This window comes from Procambarus clarkii, chromosome 19, assembly GCF_040958095.1.
Source record: "Procambarus clarkii isolate CNS0578487 chromosome 19, FALCON_Pclarkii_2.0, whole genome shotgun sequence".
Lineage (NCBI taxonomy): Eukaryota > Metazoa > Arthropoda > Malacostraca > Decapoda > Cambaridae > Procambarus > Procambarus clarkii.
The window spans coordinates 3,091,073-3,110,588 of NC_091168.1; the positions used below are offsets into that span (position 1 = coordinate 3,091,073).

Genomic DNA, 19,516 nt, shown 5'->3' on the forward strand with positions numbered 1-19,516 from the left:
CTCGAGGTCCTCTCCTCCACTGCATTGGAGTCTCATCAACTACTCCCTCTGTGCTGGCTTCTCAGCAACTTCTTCCCCAAAGACAAACCTGCAACCCATTGGCACTCCAATAAAAACGTTTCCTTATAAACACATAAACGAAATAATCCACACAGTATGTTTGCCTCCAACATCTATCTGCTCTCTACATACTGTGAGAGTGGACTCCCCCGTTTGGGCTGGTCCATGCTCCGCCTTGCCCGGAGGGTGGCTCCTCAACTCTGGGAGGGTCCTCCGCTGCCAGTCAGTTGGCTTCAGGCGGTCGACGGGAGAGGATATGCTGCTCGTCCCTCCAGCTGTCTCTCTCATCTCCGTCCTCTTATTTAGGCTTCCTGCCTTACCAAAACATGTCTAACTTATCAATAAACATTCACAACTGTCGCTGGGCACACGACCAACTACAAGCAATCACTATAAACTGGCTTAAATCGTGCTTACCACAGATTGTCCAGTTGAGGGCGCCCTCCCCTCTGATGGAGTCTGGTCAGGGCGCTCCCACAGCCCACGAAAATGTCTCTGGGTGGCTTGACAAACTCTCCTCGCCGTCCAGGATTTGAGACCACAATGTTCCCAGCTTGATTACACAGCTGGAACGTCTGCACACTTATCTTCTCTTGGAGATATATCACTAGGGGTTCCTTTCTAACGGGAGCTCAAATGGAGCACTGCTTCCCCTTGCGATGTCTGGTACTCAAGTGAGGGTCAAAGCCCTCCAGAAGTGAGCCTCATGCCTCCAGCAAATTATCCACATCTCCTAACCAGTCATTTATCTTTTTTCTTATTTACTGCCCATAATCTCAAATTGTTTATCAAATCCAACCAGCTCTTTTACATCTGTGTCTTCACCTCTATATTTCCCAGACCTTCTAGTCAGGTCAGGCTTGATAGAATAATTCTCAAAGGGGACTCGTTTTTCGGCTACCTGGGATCATAACACTCCCTCCCCCTTGTTTTTGGGAACTATTCTAGTGGCTAGGCTCGAGATAACGCATCAGCTACTACGTTGTCTCGCCCTCTTATGTGCGTTATCACCAGGTCATACTCTTGGAGCGATAAAAACCATCTGGTTAACCTCTGGTTTGCATGCTTTATTTTCCTCAGGAAAACTAGGGGATTATGGTCTGTATACACCATCACTGGGTGTCCTCCCCCACTCACATACACTTTAAAATGTTTCAATGCCATCACCAGGGCCAAAGTCTCTTTCTCGACCGTACTGTACGACCTCTGGTGCTTAACGAACTTCTTCGAGAAGGACACTGGGCGGTGAATTCCATCTTTCTGCTGCGTCAGTACAGCTCCAGCCCCTATATCACTGGCATCTACAAATAACGTAAACGGCGCTCCAAAATCTGGCGACACTAGTACAGGTGCCTCGGTCAACAGTCTTTTGGTCTTTTCAAACGCTTCTTGTGCTGTTCCATTCCACTCCCACTTCTTGCTCTTTGATAGCAAACTGGTCATAGGAGCGGCTATGGTGGAGAAATTTTTGCAGAACTTCCGGTAATATCTAATCATACCGAGGTATCTCAACAATTCTTTCTTACTCCTGGGCACCGGGAAGTTGTCAATGGCCTCCACCTTTGTTCTTACCGGAGCAACATCGCCTTGCCCTACAATATATCCAAGGTACTCCAGGCGGGCTCTCCCGAACTCGCTTTTTGCTAAGTTGATCGTCATGTTGGCCTTCTCCAGTCGATCAAACAAATCTAAAAGTCGATCCACGTGATCCTTCCAGGAATCAGCGAACACTACAATATCATCGATGTACACTTCACCTCCGGTCACGCCTTGTAATTTGCAATATCTCGCTCACAACTCGCCAGAAACATGATCTTCTCACAAACGATCTGACTTCTCTGGCACCTCTTGGCTAGGCTGTACTCCTTCGACGCCTGCACTCCATCGTTCCACTCTACTTATTGTCTTCCACCCTCCGTTTCCTCGTCTTCTTCTCTTCACGTCCAGAGTCAGACATCTACTGTTTGCACCTCCTCTGTCGTCTTCACACTTCCATCTGCTGCCATTATAATTTCGACTCCTGTCATCATACTTCACTCCCTCGTCTTCACCGACGATCCTCCCTTTCGTCTCCTCGTTTATCCGAGACCTCATCCTGTTTGACTTCCATCGAGTCCTCGGCTTTCCCCTATTCCTCCATGCTTGTATCATCATCCTCTTTTCACATTTTTCACTTCTATACCACTCCATTTCTTCTCCTTCAACTCTTCTTCGTTCCCTAAAAGTTTCTTCGAGCACTGCACTACATCCAACAGCACTCGACCATACATGTCGCTTTGCCTCTCCCAGAGTGCTCGTAAGCATCTCTCCACACATACTGTCTCTTCTCCTTTCATTTTCCCGGCTATTACTCTTCTTCACTATCTTTTCCTCAGGTTTTCTGTGAAACACGTCAACTCCTGACACCTCAAACAACTTAACTCTACTATCCAGATGCCTCTGTGCTCGTGGACAACTTGACGCTATACTCCCGTCCTCAGTATGTCCACATCTTTCCTCATTTCTACTCAGCACAGTTGCATTCACCTTCCGACCCTTAATTTCAGCAGTCTGGGCTCTACTCAGGTCCGCTCTCTTCACATGATTCTTCTTCGGCTGGGCCATCTTCACTTTTGACCTCACTGAGACTTCATCTTCCTGAGCCGGACCTTCCTCAAATAACCACGCTATATCTATGTCGATATCCTCTACCGGTTGAATCGACACTGTCTCATCTTCTACAGCGTCTTCTCGTCGGCCACCTCTGGCTTCATCACTACCAAGACAGGGTACTCAATGGCTTTGCGGTCTCCTAACGCATCTTCTCGGATGTCAGTCAGGTTCACACTCTCAGGTGTCCCACCCGTGCCGTGGCCTTCTGGGCACTCCTCTGGCACAGTCTCTGCTATGACTCTTGGCAACACATCAGTCCCGCACAAGTCATTTCCCAGGATCACTTGGACTCCTGGAACAGGTATGTCGGGGCACACTCCCAACATCACCTCTGCCGACACATATTCTGACCTTAGCTGACCAGCACATATGGGCATGTCACTCTCAGACAATAACCCGTATACTTTCATCTAACTCCTGCCAGCTAACCGTCAATCGTTCCCAATCAGGCTTCTCACAATCAAGCTCTGATTAGCTCCGGTATCTCTTAAGATACCAACTTCTACCTCAGGTTGGCCTCCTATACTGATCCAACCTTTGCTGCATGAACGGTCCTATACCGCTCGTTCACTAAGTTGCATCTTCTGTGGTTTGTCTCGGAACACATTAGTATATTTACTTCGGGGGTCACACTATGGCCAGGGTCACAACTCTCTTGCCGTGCCTACAATCTCGCATCACGTGACCCAATCCAGTTACAATTGTAACATCTCATCCTGGGTAAAGTCTCTTCTATATGTACCTAGAGTAGGCTCTGACTCTGTCCACTTCGCATGAGAGTTCCTCGGGGCAGGGTACACTACCTTGCACTCTGTGGGGCTTTACTGGACTCTTCGATTTCCATGGGTCACGATTAGCTTTCTCGTTTAGCTCCTCCATCCTCACTTTAGACGAAATGCGCGACCTACTCTTCTGAGTTTCTAGGGTACTTACGTTTATCTGCCCATTTATCAAAATTCTTCTCACCCCAGACTCTTCTGGGCCTTTCATAATTTCTTCCTCCCCAGACTCCACTTGATTTGCCATTGCTGCGTCTCGCCTCGCTTCTCACTCTGTTTTCCCTCAAGCTCTTGTATGCTTCAGTAATCATATCTGCCCTATCTGCGGCATCTTTCACCTCTTTTACCCCTGCTTCTTGGATCTTGAACTTTGTTTCGGGATGCATCATTTCTAAGAACTTTTCCATGACCATCAATTGCTTCAGGTCAGCGTAAGATCTAGCTCCGGCAGCCTCAATCCACTTCTGGAATCGTCTTTCCAGATCCCTTGCCGTCTCGGCAAAAGTACATGTTCCAACCTTCACCATCTCTCTGAAGCGCTTCCTATAAGCTTCTGGGGTTAGCTGAAACGAGCGCAGTATGCTGCTCTTTACTGTGGCATAATCCTGGCACTCTTCCAGTGACAATTGGGTGTATGCCTCCCTGGCTGCACCGGCCAATCTTAACTGGACCAGCTGGGCCCATTCCTCCTGTGGCCACTCCTTGATACTGGCTACTTTTTCAAAGTGCTCGAAGAAGCTCTCTGCCTCTTCGGGCACAAACAAGGGAATGTCCTTCTCCCTAACCCTAACATCTAGTGAGTGTGATACCTGGGTGGTGTTCTCTGGCAACCCATGTTCAATTCTTTGTTCAGCCAAGGTTCTATTTGCTTCTATCTGCATTTGTTTTGTTCTCTCTTTTTCTTTTTCGACCTGGGCTTTTTCCTTTTCCACCTCTAGTCTTGCTTTCTTTTTTTCTTTCTCCATCTCTAGTCTCACTTTCTCTTTTTCTACCTCCAGTCTGGTTTTCTCTTTTCTACTTCCAGTCTGGTTTCCTCTTTTTCCTTCTCGGCTTCCTTTTTCATCTGGAGTTCTAATTTCATCTTTCCAGCTGGAACTGTCTCTCTTTGTCCTCACGCTGCACCTGGAGCTCTAACTGGAAACTCTCCAAGCTCCTATTCCGGCTACTCCTGCTACTGCGGCTACTCTTGCTGCTCCTACTCGATCCCTGGGATCTCACTTCTTCCTGCCCATCATCCTCCTTTCCACTTTCAGCTCCTTTCTGGGCTCCTTGTTCTGCCACTTCACTCTTGGCTCTCAACTGCCTCAGGATCTCATCCTTCATCCCGGCTACTTTAGATGCTTTCAACCTAATGCCACATTTTTCTGTTATTTGTTTTAATTGTTCCCTCGTGCAACCTTCCAGGTCCTCAGGCTTGCCTGACTCCACAAATGCCTGCACCTTATCCATCTTGTCCTGTGAGTCTTCCCAAGAGAGAGAATATACACCTGCCATCACCCAGTGTATCTATTTCAACAAGGGGTGTACAAATCCACTCTTGGACAGGGTGTGGGTGTCAGTTCACTCTCCCAGACAGGCCCCCAATTTATTATATTGTGGTTGGGTGTCGTGGTGTTGTCGTTGTCGTTGATTCTTCTTAACAGACAACCCAACCCACAACTCGGTAGACTGCTTATACTTTACCAGGAGATCACCCTGCGTGCTTCTGGCTCTTGGTGAGGGGCTCAACATCACATGTTTAGGGGATGCGGCTCCAATACTTAGCCTCGTCGTCACGTGCACACACCCACTCGAGCCACTGTGACTCCCCACTCTCTCCTTATGTGATATGATCTCCTCAATCCTCTTTGTTTTTATTAGTATTCCGTTCTACCCTGTCCACAGCAGTGGTTCTTGGTTCTTTCTCTCTCTCTCCCCTTCTTTCCTATTTCCTGGGAAGCCTCACTAGGACAAGGGCAAACACCAGCAAATTTGAATATATTTACTGGACAAAGCACATACACAATACATACACACATAATAATAATAATGAATCATACACTCTATACTATTTCAGTCAGGTTGCACTTCAACACCATCAGAACTCAATCATCTGCTTACCAAGTGGTATCCTATCTCCTGATTCACCAGCTAATACTACCAACCTCCTCAAGTATGTCAAGTCTTATAATACAATGTTGCACTATCAGCAAGAGAATATATATCTATAAACATGTACAAGGAAAATCGGCGTATGAATGAAATAACATATATATCAGTTTAAATGTTCCTTGATACACAACAATGATCAATCGATCACCCTATCAGTCCTAGAACACATATATCTGTAGGTAATCCAGCCTATGACTGTAACTCTATACTTCAGTATAAACACTCCTCAGCACAAGAATGGCAAACAATCACTCACCTTTCACTGCGTCTTGCACGCTAATGACAACCAAACACCCTATCACCTCCCTACAAGTAATCATTTAGAACTTCTCTTCCACATCTGGAAGTTCACTACCCTGACCTCTTCAGGTTCTTCTGGGTTTAACTACCAGGATCCTCTGCAGCTCCTCCTGGCTGCTACACCATGAAGTATCCTCGAGAAACTATGGTGCTTCACCACCTCTACAGAAGCACGTGACACTCCTCTTCACTGCTTCTCACAGCTCGAGGTCCTCTCCTCCACTTCCTTGGAATCTCATCAACTACTCCCTCTGTGCTGGCTTCGAAGTTCTCAGCAACTTCTTCCCCAAAGACAAACCTGCAACCCATTGGCACTCCAATAAAAACGTTTCCTTATAAGCACATAAACGAAATAATCCACACAGTATGTTTGCCTCCAACATCTATCTGCTCTCTACATACTGTGAGAATGGACTACCCCGTTTGGACTGGTCCATGCTCCGCCTTGCCCGGCGGGAGGCTCCTCAACTCTGGGAGGGTCCTCCGCCACCAGTCAGTTGCCTTCAGGCGGTCGACGGGAGAGGACGTGCTGCTCGTCCCTCCAGCTGTCTCTCTCCTCCCCGTCCTCTTATTTCGGCTTCCTGCCTTACTAAAACATGTCTAACTTATCAATAAACATTCGCTACTGGCGCTGGGCACACGACCAACTACAAGCAATCACTATAAACTGGCTTAAATCGTGCTTACCGCAGATTGTCTAGTCGAGGGCGCCCTTCCCTCTGACAGAGTCTGGTCAGGGCGCTCCCACAGCCCACGAAAATGTCTCTAGGCGGCTTGACAAACTCTCCTCGCCGTCCAGCACTTGAGACCACAACGTTCCCAGCTCTATTCCACAGCTGGCATGTCTGCACACTTCTCTTCTCTTGGAGATATATCACTAGGGGTTCCTTTCTAACGGGAGCTCAAACGGAGCACAGCTTCCCCTTGCGATGTCTGGTACTCAAGTGAAGTTCAAAGCTCTCCAGAAGCGAGCCTCATGCCTCCAGCAAATTATCCACATCTCCTATCCAGTCATTTATCTTTTTTTCTTATTTACTGCCCATAATCTCAAATTGTTTATCAAATCCAACCAGCTCTTTTACATCTGTGTCTTCACCTCTGTATTTCCTAGACCTTCTAATCAGGTAAGGCTTGATGGAATAATTCTCAAAGGGGAGACTCGTTTTTCGGCTACCTGGGATCATAACATATCACAACCACAGGGAGTTAATATGATGCTTGTCACTAAGCTCTGGGTCTAGTATCACAACCCCAGGTAGTTAATATGATGCTTGTCACTAAGGTACGGGTCTAGTATCACAACCCCAGGGAGTTTATATGTTATTTGTCACTAAGGCCTAGGTCTATTATCAGTAGGGAAATTTACGACTAGAGCCACATGTGTGAACCTGTGCGAGAAATATAGCAAGAAAAGTTTCATTCTTCCACCAAAACATTTAAGTTGCAAACATATCTATTAATCTTAGGAATATGCCACACAAGATCGTGGTATGGACGCAATGAAACACAGACCTGCACTATACTATCTACTCTGTATTTACCTCCCAGCAGTCACTTGTTCCATTATATCATATTTGTCAATTTTATATTTGTGACATCATTAGACGTGTGTGCTTTTGCTCTGGTATTGGTATCGTGAATGGTGTCTAAGTAAATATAAATTGGCCTCCACATTTCCATTCAAAAAACATTTGTAGGGAAATCTACTTTCCTTATGAAGACTACTCAATAGCTCGGTCGATAGAGCTTCAGCCTCACACACCAGCCTCTTCAGCCTGGTGTTCACAGTTCGAGTCTGAAAGAGCCTAGTTGAATGGAGCAATGTCTAAGGACTTTTAACATTCGGGCTTACCATAGCCCGTGCTACTTCGAACTATTTGTTCCAGGTAGCGAATCTTTAACAACAACAACAACAAGGACTTTTAAATATTCTCTGTCATAAATGGCATTATGTAGTCATGACAACTTGATCCTTTCTTTTTATAATTACTTAATTATAATTACTAACTATATTTAGCGAATCTAATTTACCCTCTGATCAATTATCGAAGCTTTTGATACCTGATAAAAAAAAATATTGACCAATTGGTCATTGCACAGCATTAATATATGAAAATGCAGTTCGATGTGAGATCTTGGAGACAAGTAATAATCATATAACTGCCGTGTTTGAGCTGTGCACAGCGTCACATGCAGCTCTTGTAGGCTGCAGGCGTCACGTGCAGCTCTTGTAGGCTGCAGGCGTCACGTGCAGCTCTTGTAGGCTGCAGGCGTCACGTGCAGCTCTTGTAGGCTGCAGGAGTCACGTGCAGCTCTGGTAGGCTGCAGGCATCACGTGCAGCTCTTGTAGGCTGCAGGCGTCACATGCAGCTCTTGTAGGCTGCAGGCGTCACGTGCAGCTCTGGTAGGCTGCAGGCGTCACGTGCAGCTCTGGTAGGCTGCAGGCGTCACGTGCAGCTCTGGTAGGCTGCAGGCGTCACGTGCAGCTCTGGTAGGCTGCAGGCGTCACGTGCAGCTCTGGTAGGCTGCAGGCGTCACGTGCAGCTCTGGTAGGCTGCAGGCGTCACGTGCAGCTCTGGTAGGCTGCAGGCGTCACGTGCAGCTCTGGTAGGCTGCAGGCGTCACGTGCAGCTCTGGTAGGCTGCAGGCGTCACGTGCAGCTCTGGTAGGCTGCAGGCGTCACGTGCAGCTCTGGTAGGCTGCAGGAGTCACGTGCAGCTCTGGTAGGCTGCAGGAGTCACGTGCAGCTCTGGTAGGCTGCAGGAGTCACGTGCAGCTCTGGTAGGCTGCAGGAGTCACGTGCAGCTCTGGTAGGCTGCAGGCGTCACGTGCAGCTCTGGTAGGCTGCAGGCGTCACGTGCAGCTCTGGTAGGCTGCAGGCGTCACGTGCAGCTCTGGTAGGCTGCAGGCATCACGTGCAGCTCTGGTAGGCTGCAGGCGTCACGTGCAGCTCTGGTAGGCTGCAGGAGTCACGTGCAGCTCTGGTAGGCTGCAGGCGTCACGTGCAGCTCTGGTAGGCTGCAGGAGTCACGTGCAGCTCTGATTACCTAATATATAAGCCAAGCATATGTACCCTGCGATCCTAAACTTAATTCTCGTGTAGTGGTAATATTGCTTGTTGAATGCAACAATTTGAACTAGGACATCAAACCTTTAACTTATAACTTCAGTGTTTTTGCATATGACTTCCTCAATTGCATAATTTTATTCAAAATAGGAGAGTTCTTGACAAATATTCTCCTAACCCTTTATTTTAACAGCTGATCTTTTTGAATTATAACCAGATGGAGAACCCGGTGGTTTTTCGGCCACCAGGGTGACCGGGCCGACCCCATAATCAACACTTACATCGTTATGCCATATAAGTGTTGGAAGCCCCAGACGACTCATTGCTTGGGTCGATCTCAGCACCAGAAGGTTGCACCACGGGGGTCTGATCCGGTCCTGGTAATGACCTGGCCACCTTTCATCTCCACTGATTTTACGGAGGTTGCTGGTTGTCGAACCCTCTTTTTATGAGAACAATGAGTTCAACCCTAATCCTCCTATGCTCATCAACCACCACCCCTTTAACCAGTCACCCTGAAGCGTCGGGCGAGGCTAGCTCAAGCATCTTGGACAAACAGATTTGCACCAGTCTCTCTTAAAAATATAGATATATTGGTTTTCTCTGTTGATTTTAATAATACAAGTTATTTAGTAATTAGTTAAGGCTAATTGAATTTAACTTCACTAGCAAGAAACTTTGTTTTTTATATCTTCATTTGTAGTTAACACTCAGTGTAGTATATTTACCTCCCAAAGTTGTAGTTAACACTCGGTGTAGTATATTTATCTCCCAAAGTTGTAGTTAACACTCAGTGTAGTATATTTACCTCCCAAAGTTGTAGTTAACCCTCAGTGTAGTATATTTGCCTCCCAAACAGTAGAAAAAAAATTTACTCTAGTCGTTAAAAAATAATTGTACATTTCTATTATTTGATAATTTAATGTGTCTAAAAATCAAGTGATTATCCAGGCTAGTAATTAGTGTGTACAATTGCTTCAATAAGAACATTTTACAATTATAAAAAAGTAAGATCAAGCTCATTTAAGAAGTGAGGAACAATTAACAGTTCATCAAAATGCATTAATACTGATAATTTGTACAAAAACGTCGTATCATTTATTAAAACAATTTGATAACAAAATTTATATCAACAAGTTCAGTGTAAATCATCACATGCATCATATTTAAAAAAGCCTTGTGAGAGAATTGATCTGCTATGTCAAGGCAATTAGAATAGAATATATACTAACATCCTCCAGGGTACCAGTGATCAACCAGGTTGTTGGTCATGAACCATGTCTGGGCGTTGTCCACTGCTGACTCCATCATGACGTGGGTGATGTTAAGAGGGTACGGGTCGTTCCAGCCCAGCATCATCTCCTGCCCCTGGGGTCCAGCTCTACGCCCTCACCATCACAGCCAACACATGCAATAGTTAATAGTACAACAGTTAACCAGCGACTGTACCAACTTCATTTTAAGTGCCATATTGTGAGATCAGTGAAAAAACATCATCTAAAGAAATTATCATATAAGGTGATTATCATACATGGTGACGTTAACGTGGAGAAGTGCTGTGGGAAATTCCCACATCATATATACAACCTCTAATCCCAGCAAACACAAAACGTTGTGGAAGCCTTCATCAAAGTTTCAACATGGTTGTGGGGAGAGATAAGTTTCAGGTGTTGTTCAACAAGCACATGAGCAACCTTTAACCCAAAAATGGTTAAAGGATTTTTTTATGTAATACAGCAAATGCTGCTTTTTCTTACACAATTTTCACCTTTATTTATTTAAAAAATATTTTGTTCATGTTTAAATATTAAATTTATGTACATTATACATATAAATTGTGAATGCTGTGTCTTAGTTGTATGATAGGTGTGCAAAACATTTATTTGTTTATTATGATCTTGCTAAAAAAAAATTATAACCCTGTTTGCTAAGTGATGTATTCAGTAATACTGTTTTAATGTTTAAATTATAATTGGTTACTTTATGCATAATACATCAACATAAATGGAAAATGCTGCTGCATAGGTGTATGAAGGACACACACAACATTTAATCTACCATTTTTTTTAATTAAAAATTAGAGTGCCTCAAAATACCTCTTTATCACATGCATCTGTATTATAGTAGATTTTAAATTAAATATCACTGAAGTACAAATAGATGAGTACAACTAGGTAAGTACAACTATATGAGTGAAACTAGAAGAGTACATGCAGTTAGGTGAGTACCCCTTGGTGAACACTGCTAGATAAATACAAGTAGGTGAGTACAACTACATGAGAACAACTAGGACAGTACATGTAGGTGAGTACAACTTGGTGAACACTGCTAGGTGAATACAAGTAGATGAGTACACCTACATGAGAACAACTAGGAGAGTGCATGTATTGAGTACAATTTGGTGAGCACTGTTAAGTGAATACAAGTAGGTGAGTAAGCTACTCGCTCATAACACGAGAGCAACTAGTGTACTGTACAATACCAGTTTAACAGACACACTAGTCCCCACTAGCATGGTGTACAATGCCAGTTTAACAGACACAATAGTCCCCACTAGCATGGTGTACAATGCCAGTTTAACAGACACAATAGTTCCCACTAGCATGGTGTACAATGCCAGTACAACAGACACAATAGTCCCCACTAGCATGGTGTACAATACCAGTACAACAGACACAATAGTCCCCACTAGCATGGTGTATAATGCCAGTACAACAGACACAATAGTCCCCACTAGCATGGTGTATAATGCCAGTACAACAGACACAATAGTCCCCACTAGCATCGTGTTCAATACCAGTACAACAGACACAATAGTCCCCACTAGCATGGTGTACAATACTAGTACAACAGACACAATAGTCCCCACTAGCATGGTGTACAATACCAGTACAACAGACACAATAGTTCCTGTTACGACCCTCTCGGGTCGCAACTGAGTTCGTACTCTGATGTTATTAGAGGAAGTTGTATCCGGCCCCAAGCCAGTAGTGGCTTTCAAGGGATGTGATCCGTAACGCAAGTAACTTAAAGGGGAAGGGAAATAAAGGCAAAAACTTAAGATTATAATTATTAAACCATCACCAAATAAATAATATAAGATTACACAGGGGGAAGGGTATTAACACTGTACACAATCGTCTTCTCCTGAAGACTCTGGATCCAAGCTCTCGGTGCTAAGTCCTCGGTGCTTTCGTGGCCTCACAACGAATCCTTTGAGAAGCTGAGTCTACCCTGGCCACAGGTCAGCCAAAACACAGGTCCACTGGGGGCACCGCCGTGGAGGCCGTCAACCACAAGTCCAGCAGGTCTGCTGGCAGGTTCCGGATCAGCAACGCTGGTCAGGCCACTCCACGAGCGATACTAGGGTAACGCCCTAGTCAGGAGCCTCGTGTGATACCACAAATCACTCTCCTGTCCTCAATACCCCAGTGGATAATCGTCTCCAGCAGTCGGTCCTGGGTAATCCTTCTACTGCCACTCCACTGGCAGGGTAACACCACAGTGTTCTTCCAGGAGGCGACTCACAGCTGCTACACCAAAGCACAAGGTATGGGGACGGCTGCCTTGGGTAGACTGACTCAACTTCCATCACAGCAGTCCCAGGTCGACTCTGTAAGCAGACACGTCATCAATAACAGGGACACTAAAACACCTCACTTACAGGCTCAGACACAAACGCCCGACATATCCACTCTATAGATGACGTTGTAGTCTGAGCACCACCTCACCAGAGGTTAGCGGCGGCGGTGTTGAGCGCTGAACGGGACTGGAAACTGGCCCTCGTAGCCAGTACACGTCGTCCTCACCAGGTGTCGTCGTCCGTTTGGAGGGGGTTTCAGGAGCTGACCCACAGATGGCGCGGTCGTCACTGCTCCGTGCTCGAACGCTGGTTCCGGGTTCGTAACACCTCCCCACCAAAAAGAATTTGGTTTGGGTTTCTATAAAAAGAGACACAAACCAAATTAGTACGGCGACACAACTCCAAATGGACTCACGTACACTATGAACTGGAGTGATGAGGCTGTCTTGTCTACAGAACTGTTCTACTGTGCAATTCCGGTACAACGGGAACTTGCAGATAGAAGACGATGATCTGTCTGAAGTAGTCTTCCACACTTCCACTGCGATGCCAAGCAGGGGCATCCGGCCCCATGCCAGTAGTGGCTTTGTAGGGATGTGATCCATGACGCAAGTAACTTAAAGGGGAAGGGAAATAAAGGCAAAAACTTAAGATTATAATTATTAAACCATCACCAAATAAATAATATAAGATTACACAGGGGGAAGGGTATTAACACTGTACACAATCGTCTTCTCCTGAAGACTCTGGATCCAAGCTCTCGGTGCTAAGTCCTTGGTGCTTTCGTGGCCTCACAACGAATCCTTTGAGAAGCTGAGTCTACCCTGGCCACAGGTCAGCCAAAACACAGGTCCACTGGGGGCACCGCCGTGGAGGCCGTCAACCACAAGTCCAGCAGGTCTGCTGGCAGGTTCCGGATCAGCAACGCTGGTCAGGCCACTCCACGAGCGATACTAGGGTAACGCCCTAGTCAGGAGCCTCGTGTGATACCACAAATCACTCTTTTGTCCTCAATACCCCAGTGGATAATCGTCTCCAGCAGTCGGTCCCGGGTAATCCTTCTACTGCCACTCCACTGGCAGGGTAACACCACAGTGTTCTTCCTGGAGGCGACTCACAGCTGCTACAGCAAAGCACAAGGTATGGGGACGGTTGCCTTGGGTAGACTGACTCAACTTCCATCACAGCAGTCCCAGGTCGACTCTGTAAGCAGACACGTCATCAATAACAGGGACACTAAAACACCTCACTTACAGGCTCAGACACAAACGCCCGACATATCCACTCCATAGATGGCGTTGTAGTCTGAGCACCACCTCACCAGAGGTTAGCGGCGGCGGTGTTGAGCGCTGAACGGGACTGGAAACTGGCCCTCGTAGCCAGTACACGTCGTCCTCACCAGGTGTCGTCGTCCGTTTGGAAGGGGTTTCAGGAGCTGACCCACAGATGGCGCGGTCGTCACTGCTCCGTGCTCGAACGCTGGATCCGGGTTCGTAACAGTTCCCACTAGCATGGTGTACAATACCAGTACAACAGACACAATAGTCCCCACTAGCTTGGTGTACAATACCAGTACAACAGACACAATAGTCCCCACTAGCATGGTGTACAATACCAGTACAACAGACACAATAGTCCCCACTAGCATGGTGTACAATACTAGTACAACAGACACAATAGTCCCCACTAGCATGGTGTACAATACCAGTACAACAGACACAATAGTCCCCACTAGCATGGTGTACAATGCCAGTACAACAGACACAATAGTCCCCACTAGCATGGTGTACAATACAGTAGTGTAAAAGGAGACGAATTGAGGTAAAAAAATTTCAGAAACGGTTGGGCACTTCCATGCCGACTTGACCCTGGCGGGCCAGATCGTCCAACCCTCTTGTTTTAGGTGGTTAGGTTAGGGCACAGTCAGCGCGCTCCTGGCTGGCTGGCGGGGGTGGGGTGGTGGTCCCCCCTGGGGTCCCGGGGGGACCACCACCCAGGGTATACCTGAGGAACTGGTGCCCTATCCTAACCTGTTTTCTTGCACGATTCGTCGCCTTGCTTTAAGATGAGTCTAGGGCCTCAAGAAGGGGGTCTCTACTTATGAGAGGTACCGAGGATGAATGTTCAATAGTTGGAAACCAAAAAAATACATTGGTGAAAGGCATATAAACGTTTTTGGGGTATTTTAATGGCATGAGCAAAATGCACGATTAGTCCTGGGGTGTTACGAGAGTACTACGGTATCAATTTGGGAGCCCTTACTTTTGAATGGATCAGAGGGTGAATGTTCAATAGATTCAAACCAAGAAACACAGTTGAAAGCGAATATAGAAGTTTTTGGAGTACTTTAATGAGGCTATGACTGAATAGTATAGGGAGCCCTTGGGCACAGCTCCATTTTCTGTAATGGTCAGAGGTGGATAACCCCCAGTGGGGATCAAGCATACAAGGGGGGGGGGTCAAGATTCCTTACAAAGACCAAGTTTGGATATATAGGTGTAGTAAGCCTTATCTTGAATTTGCATGATACTGTGGGGTACATTGACATGAAGGGCGAGTCATAGAACAGGATCTGCATGTGAGATGGGTCATATTGGGGTTTTAAAGAAGTTAAGATAGCTTTAAAGAGTCCTGTGTGCTTGATAGTGGGGAAATGTTCAGTCAATAATTCTCGTGTTTTGAATCTGAATGAGGGGTCCTAGTTTGCGTTCTAGTCGTAAAATGAGTTCCTTAGTATATTTGCTATGGAAAATGAGCTTTCAGTACTCTATATAATTTGAAATGAGGTCAAGAAAGACATGTTTATGTGCGAGAAGAGTCAGGTTGGAAACTGTTTATTCCAGTCATCCCCCCTTGGCTTTGCTCTGTTTTCTGTAGCTAAAGTAAAGATTCCATTTTCTGTGGCATTCACTTGATTACTGGTGAAAAAGGCATACTTGCATTTGTATAGTTCTAACCTGTATATAGATTTTATAGATATATTTTTCGGGCCTCAAAATAGATTTTAATATGAAAAATAGCATCAAATGTATGTCTATATTTTGTAATAAACGTTACAAGCATTAACAATACCTGTGATATTTCATAGAATACGAAGAGAAGTTTAAATAGTGGGGCCTCAGCCATATTGTGTTGGGTTGACACTCCAAACATTAAATTGACACTCGTAAATATACTATAAAGGAAAGTAGTTGAGTGGTTTAAGCAATTTAATACGTACTGGGAATCCTTTCAAAAAGTGAAAAGATGAATTCATTTTGGCATTACCTGTCATTATTTTGGAAGTTTTTTAATTATAGCACATGCTTAAAAAACTCGCTCGCAAAAACAACTCATTTTTTTTTTTTTAACTTACACAAATAAACCCAGGGCTTTCACATTCGTGCAAAATACTTAGTCCCCCCTAAACTTAAAACAGTTTGCACAATCTTACTTAAACACATTGCTAAACTCTTATACACAACAAAAACTCAATTTTTAACTTACACAAATAAACCCAGGGCTTTCACATTCGCGCAAAATACTTAGTCCCCCCTAAACTTAAAACAGTTGCACAATCTTACTTAAACACATTGCTAAACTCTTATACACAAACAAAAACTCAATTTTTAACTTACACAAATAAACCCAGGGCTTTCACATTCGCGCAAAATACTTAGTCCCCCCTAAACTTAAAAACAGTTGCACAATCTTACTTAAACACATTGCTAAACTCTTATACACAAACAAAAACTCAATTTTAACTTACACAAATAAACCCAGGGCTTTCACATTCGCACAAAATACTTAGTCCCCCCTAAACTTAAAACAGTTGCACAATCTTACTTAAACACATTGCTAAACTCTTATACACAAACAAAAACTCAATTTTTAACTTACACAAATAAACCCAGGGCTTTCACATTCGCGCAAAATACTTAGTCCCCCCTAAACTTAAAACAGTTGCACAATCTTACTTAAACACATTGCTAAACTCTTATACACAAACAAAAAACTCAATTTTTAACTTACACAAATAAACCCAGGGCTTTTCACAATTCGCGCAAAATACTTAGTCCCCCCAAAACTTAAAACAGTTGCACAATCTTACTTAAACACATTGCTAAAACTCTTATACACAAACAAAACTCAATTTTTAACTTACACAAATAAACCCAGGGCTTTCACATTCGCGCAAAATGCTTAGTCCCCCCTAGACTTGAACACTCACAATCTTACGGTGCTTTAATTTCCAAAGCCTTCCAAACCTGCACTGGGTCCTGCCCAGCAGACTGCGGCTGGATGGGTTACAATTGAGCCAAAAACAGTTGGTCAGGGCGAGATACGGCCTCATTTTTAGAGACATTTACTATAGCAAAAGCTTGAAGGTCGAGAACTGAATGCGGGCCTGCACGAGAGTTGTTCTTGGCACTCAAATGTTCAGAGATTAAAATACATAGAATCTGCAAGAGCCCACCCACGTCGCTCACGCGGGCAATAGACATGTTTTTCGCCCAAATGTATTTATTTAAAATAATACGTCAGATAGAAAGAGTTTCGCATTGCTATTATATTTACCTTATAAAGCCTCTTTATAAAAATGATATGCCTCTGCGTATTATGATTGTTTTATAATAAATATTGCATAAATACTTACACGATTTCATAAACAAAAAAAAACTTTTAATGAGCCATGGTTGGAAGGCTCCATCGTTACGGTAAATACAAACTTTTAAAACTAACTAAAAATATATATCTCATAGAGGAAGATTTATTCTTCAGGATATATATTATTTATTAATTAAGAGTATCATTCTGTATAAAAAAAAAAGTTGCGAATATTTTCAAAACTCTGGCCACAAATTTTTATAAAGGTTTTCCAAGGGAGTAAATTTTGCTTCCTCTCTTTCTCCCAAATGTTTCCTCATTTGCACAGGAGCAGAGTAACCTTCGTGCGGGCCCTGGTTCAGTTCCCCAACGTCCGAGCTAATGGACATTACAAATTTCACTAAATGATGCAGTATTTTAGCTGTCTCTCTAATTATAAAGGTGTTAATCTTTTTTTTTTTAACCTTTGAGTGCTAGGTCTCAAAAAAGGTTCTTTACCTCAGAAAGAAAGAGAGAGAGATTCTATTTTTGTCCATATTCGAGCGGAATGTTGAACAACCTTTGTGCGGGTCCTGGTTCAGTTTCCCCAACGTCCGAGATATTGGACATTACAAATTTCACTAAATGATTCATTATCTTAGCAGCCTCTCTAATTATAAAGTTGTTAATCTTTTTTATAACCTTTGAGTGCTAGTTCTCAAAAGGTTCTTTACCTCAGAAAGAGAGAGATTCTATTTTTGTCCATATTCGAGCGGAATGTTGAGCAACCTTCGTGCAGGACCCGGTTCAGTCCCCAACGTCCGAGCTATTGCACATAGCAAATTTCTCTAAATGAGGCAGTATCTCGCCCCCATCCCCCGGATCAATGATTTTAGGGCAGTAAATAAGCAATTGCAATCTAAACTCCCCCCCCCCCCCCTAAAAAATAAATACTGTTCATGAAAATGTGAGCTTATTTAAACTAATTTATGAATATAAAAAACAACTCGACATTTGTACAATTTTTATTTACATAAATAAATTAGTCTCTATGCCTTTTTGTCTTCTTAGGAAATAATCGGTTGAAGGACATGCGAAATGGTGCATCTGCAAATGGGGCAGTTTCTCATAGATACAAGACAATTACTGCATGTACCATATGTCTGCAGGGCAGCAGTACGACACTCAACGCATTGTTAAAGCACACCTTACACAAAATATCAGCAGCCCAAGACGTTGGCGTAGATGTGTTCATCACAGTTTCAACATGGGATGTCGCATCAAAGTCTGTGGCCTCTTCGCCAGTTTCAAAATCCATTTTATTAGCGGCTATAGTCGTCTCTTCCGCCTCTGTTTCAACAGGAGAAGGCAAAGCCCGCAAACCAAGATTAGTGCTCATGAACCCGCTCATTGATCCAACAACGTCGACATCCATTTCATTAGCTGTGGCGACTGTTTCCATGTCAGAGGGCGCGGATTGCCATTCCAGATTCGCAGGCTCTACCCTACCTTCCACATCCTCATGATGAATTCCCCTTAAACTCATTTCGGCTTTAGTGCTCTCTTGCATATACCACAACATTAATTCTATACATCTGGCCTCCGTAACAAATGGTAATAAATCTTTGGTGCTTTTGAGATATAGCCTTAAGGCAGGTCTCACACAGACATCAGGAAATCCAAAATGTTCAATTAATGCTGGGAAAAAACCCAAACCTTCCATCAGACCAGTTAAAAGATGTTCATCTATGGGTTTTATAGTTCGACGCTGCGAAGATTCTCTAGCATTCTTAATGAACTGTGCATCCTTTTTAATGTTGACAAAGGTGCACTCAGGATACCATTGCGTGTGCAGTGTCCAAGGGTCGTCAGCGGGTTCCCAATTACGAAAACCATTTCCACAGAAAAAGCAGCGCATGTGGTCACTTAGGCCTGTAAATTTAAGAAAAAAAATATTCCCATTCATTATTATTATTATAGCTCACATCCGGCAATGTTGTAATACAAACACACACACGAACACGCACACACACACACACACACACACCACACACAACACACACACACTCACACACACACACACACCACACACACACACTGTGTGTGTAGAGAAATTAGGAAAAGTAAATAAAAATACAGGTTAACATTTCTTTTTTTGTGGTTTAATTTGTATGAAATATTACAATATAGATTCTACAGCTTTTCTAATCTCATCTTCATTATATTCCATTTCCATTTTCTCTTTGTCTTCATTGTCATCGTCTTCCACAATAGTGAGCACTTCATCACCTACAGTAACAGACATGGCGCCGGTAGATGGATCATCTTCCACGACAGCTGACCCGTCTTCTCTCACGC

At 44.2% G+C, this 19,516-nt stretch overlaps 2 protein-coding genes across 2 annotated transcripts in view; both read right to left on the reverse strand.

Annotated features, from left to right (window-relative positions):
- Positions 1 to 18,284: 18,284 nt before the first annotated feature.
- On the reverse strand, positions 18,285 to 19,076 carry LOC138366543 (inhibitor of apoptosis protein-like). Its single transcript, XM_069327575.1, has one exon. The coding sequence runs from the start codon at positions 19,074 to 19,076 to the stop codon at positions 18,285 to 18,287; it is 792 nt and encodes a 263-aa protein (XP_069183676.1).
- A 261-nt stretch (positions 19,077 to 19,337) lies between these two features.
- The window catches only part of LOC138366544 (uncharacterized), a 24,020-nt gene continuing 23,841 nt past the window's right edge, over positions 19,338 to 19,516 (reverse strand). Inside the window, exon 3 of the mRNA XM_069327576.1 lies at positions 19,338 to 19,504. Within this exon, the coding sequence (XP_069183677.1) occupies positions 19,338 to 19,504 (167 nt within the window). The remainder of the gene's footprint in view (positions 19,505 to 19,516) is intronic.

What these genes read in the sequence shown, in the direction of transcription:
- LOC138366543 (XM_069327575.1), bottom strand. Translation starts at nt 19,076, where the DNA reads ATGCGCTGCTTTTTCTGTGGAAATGGTTTTCGTAATTGGGAACCCGCT.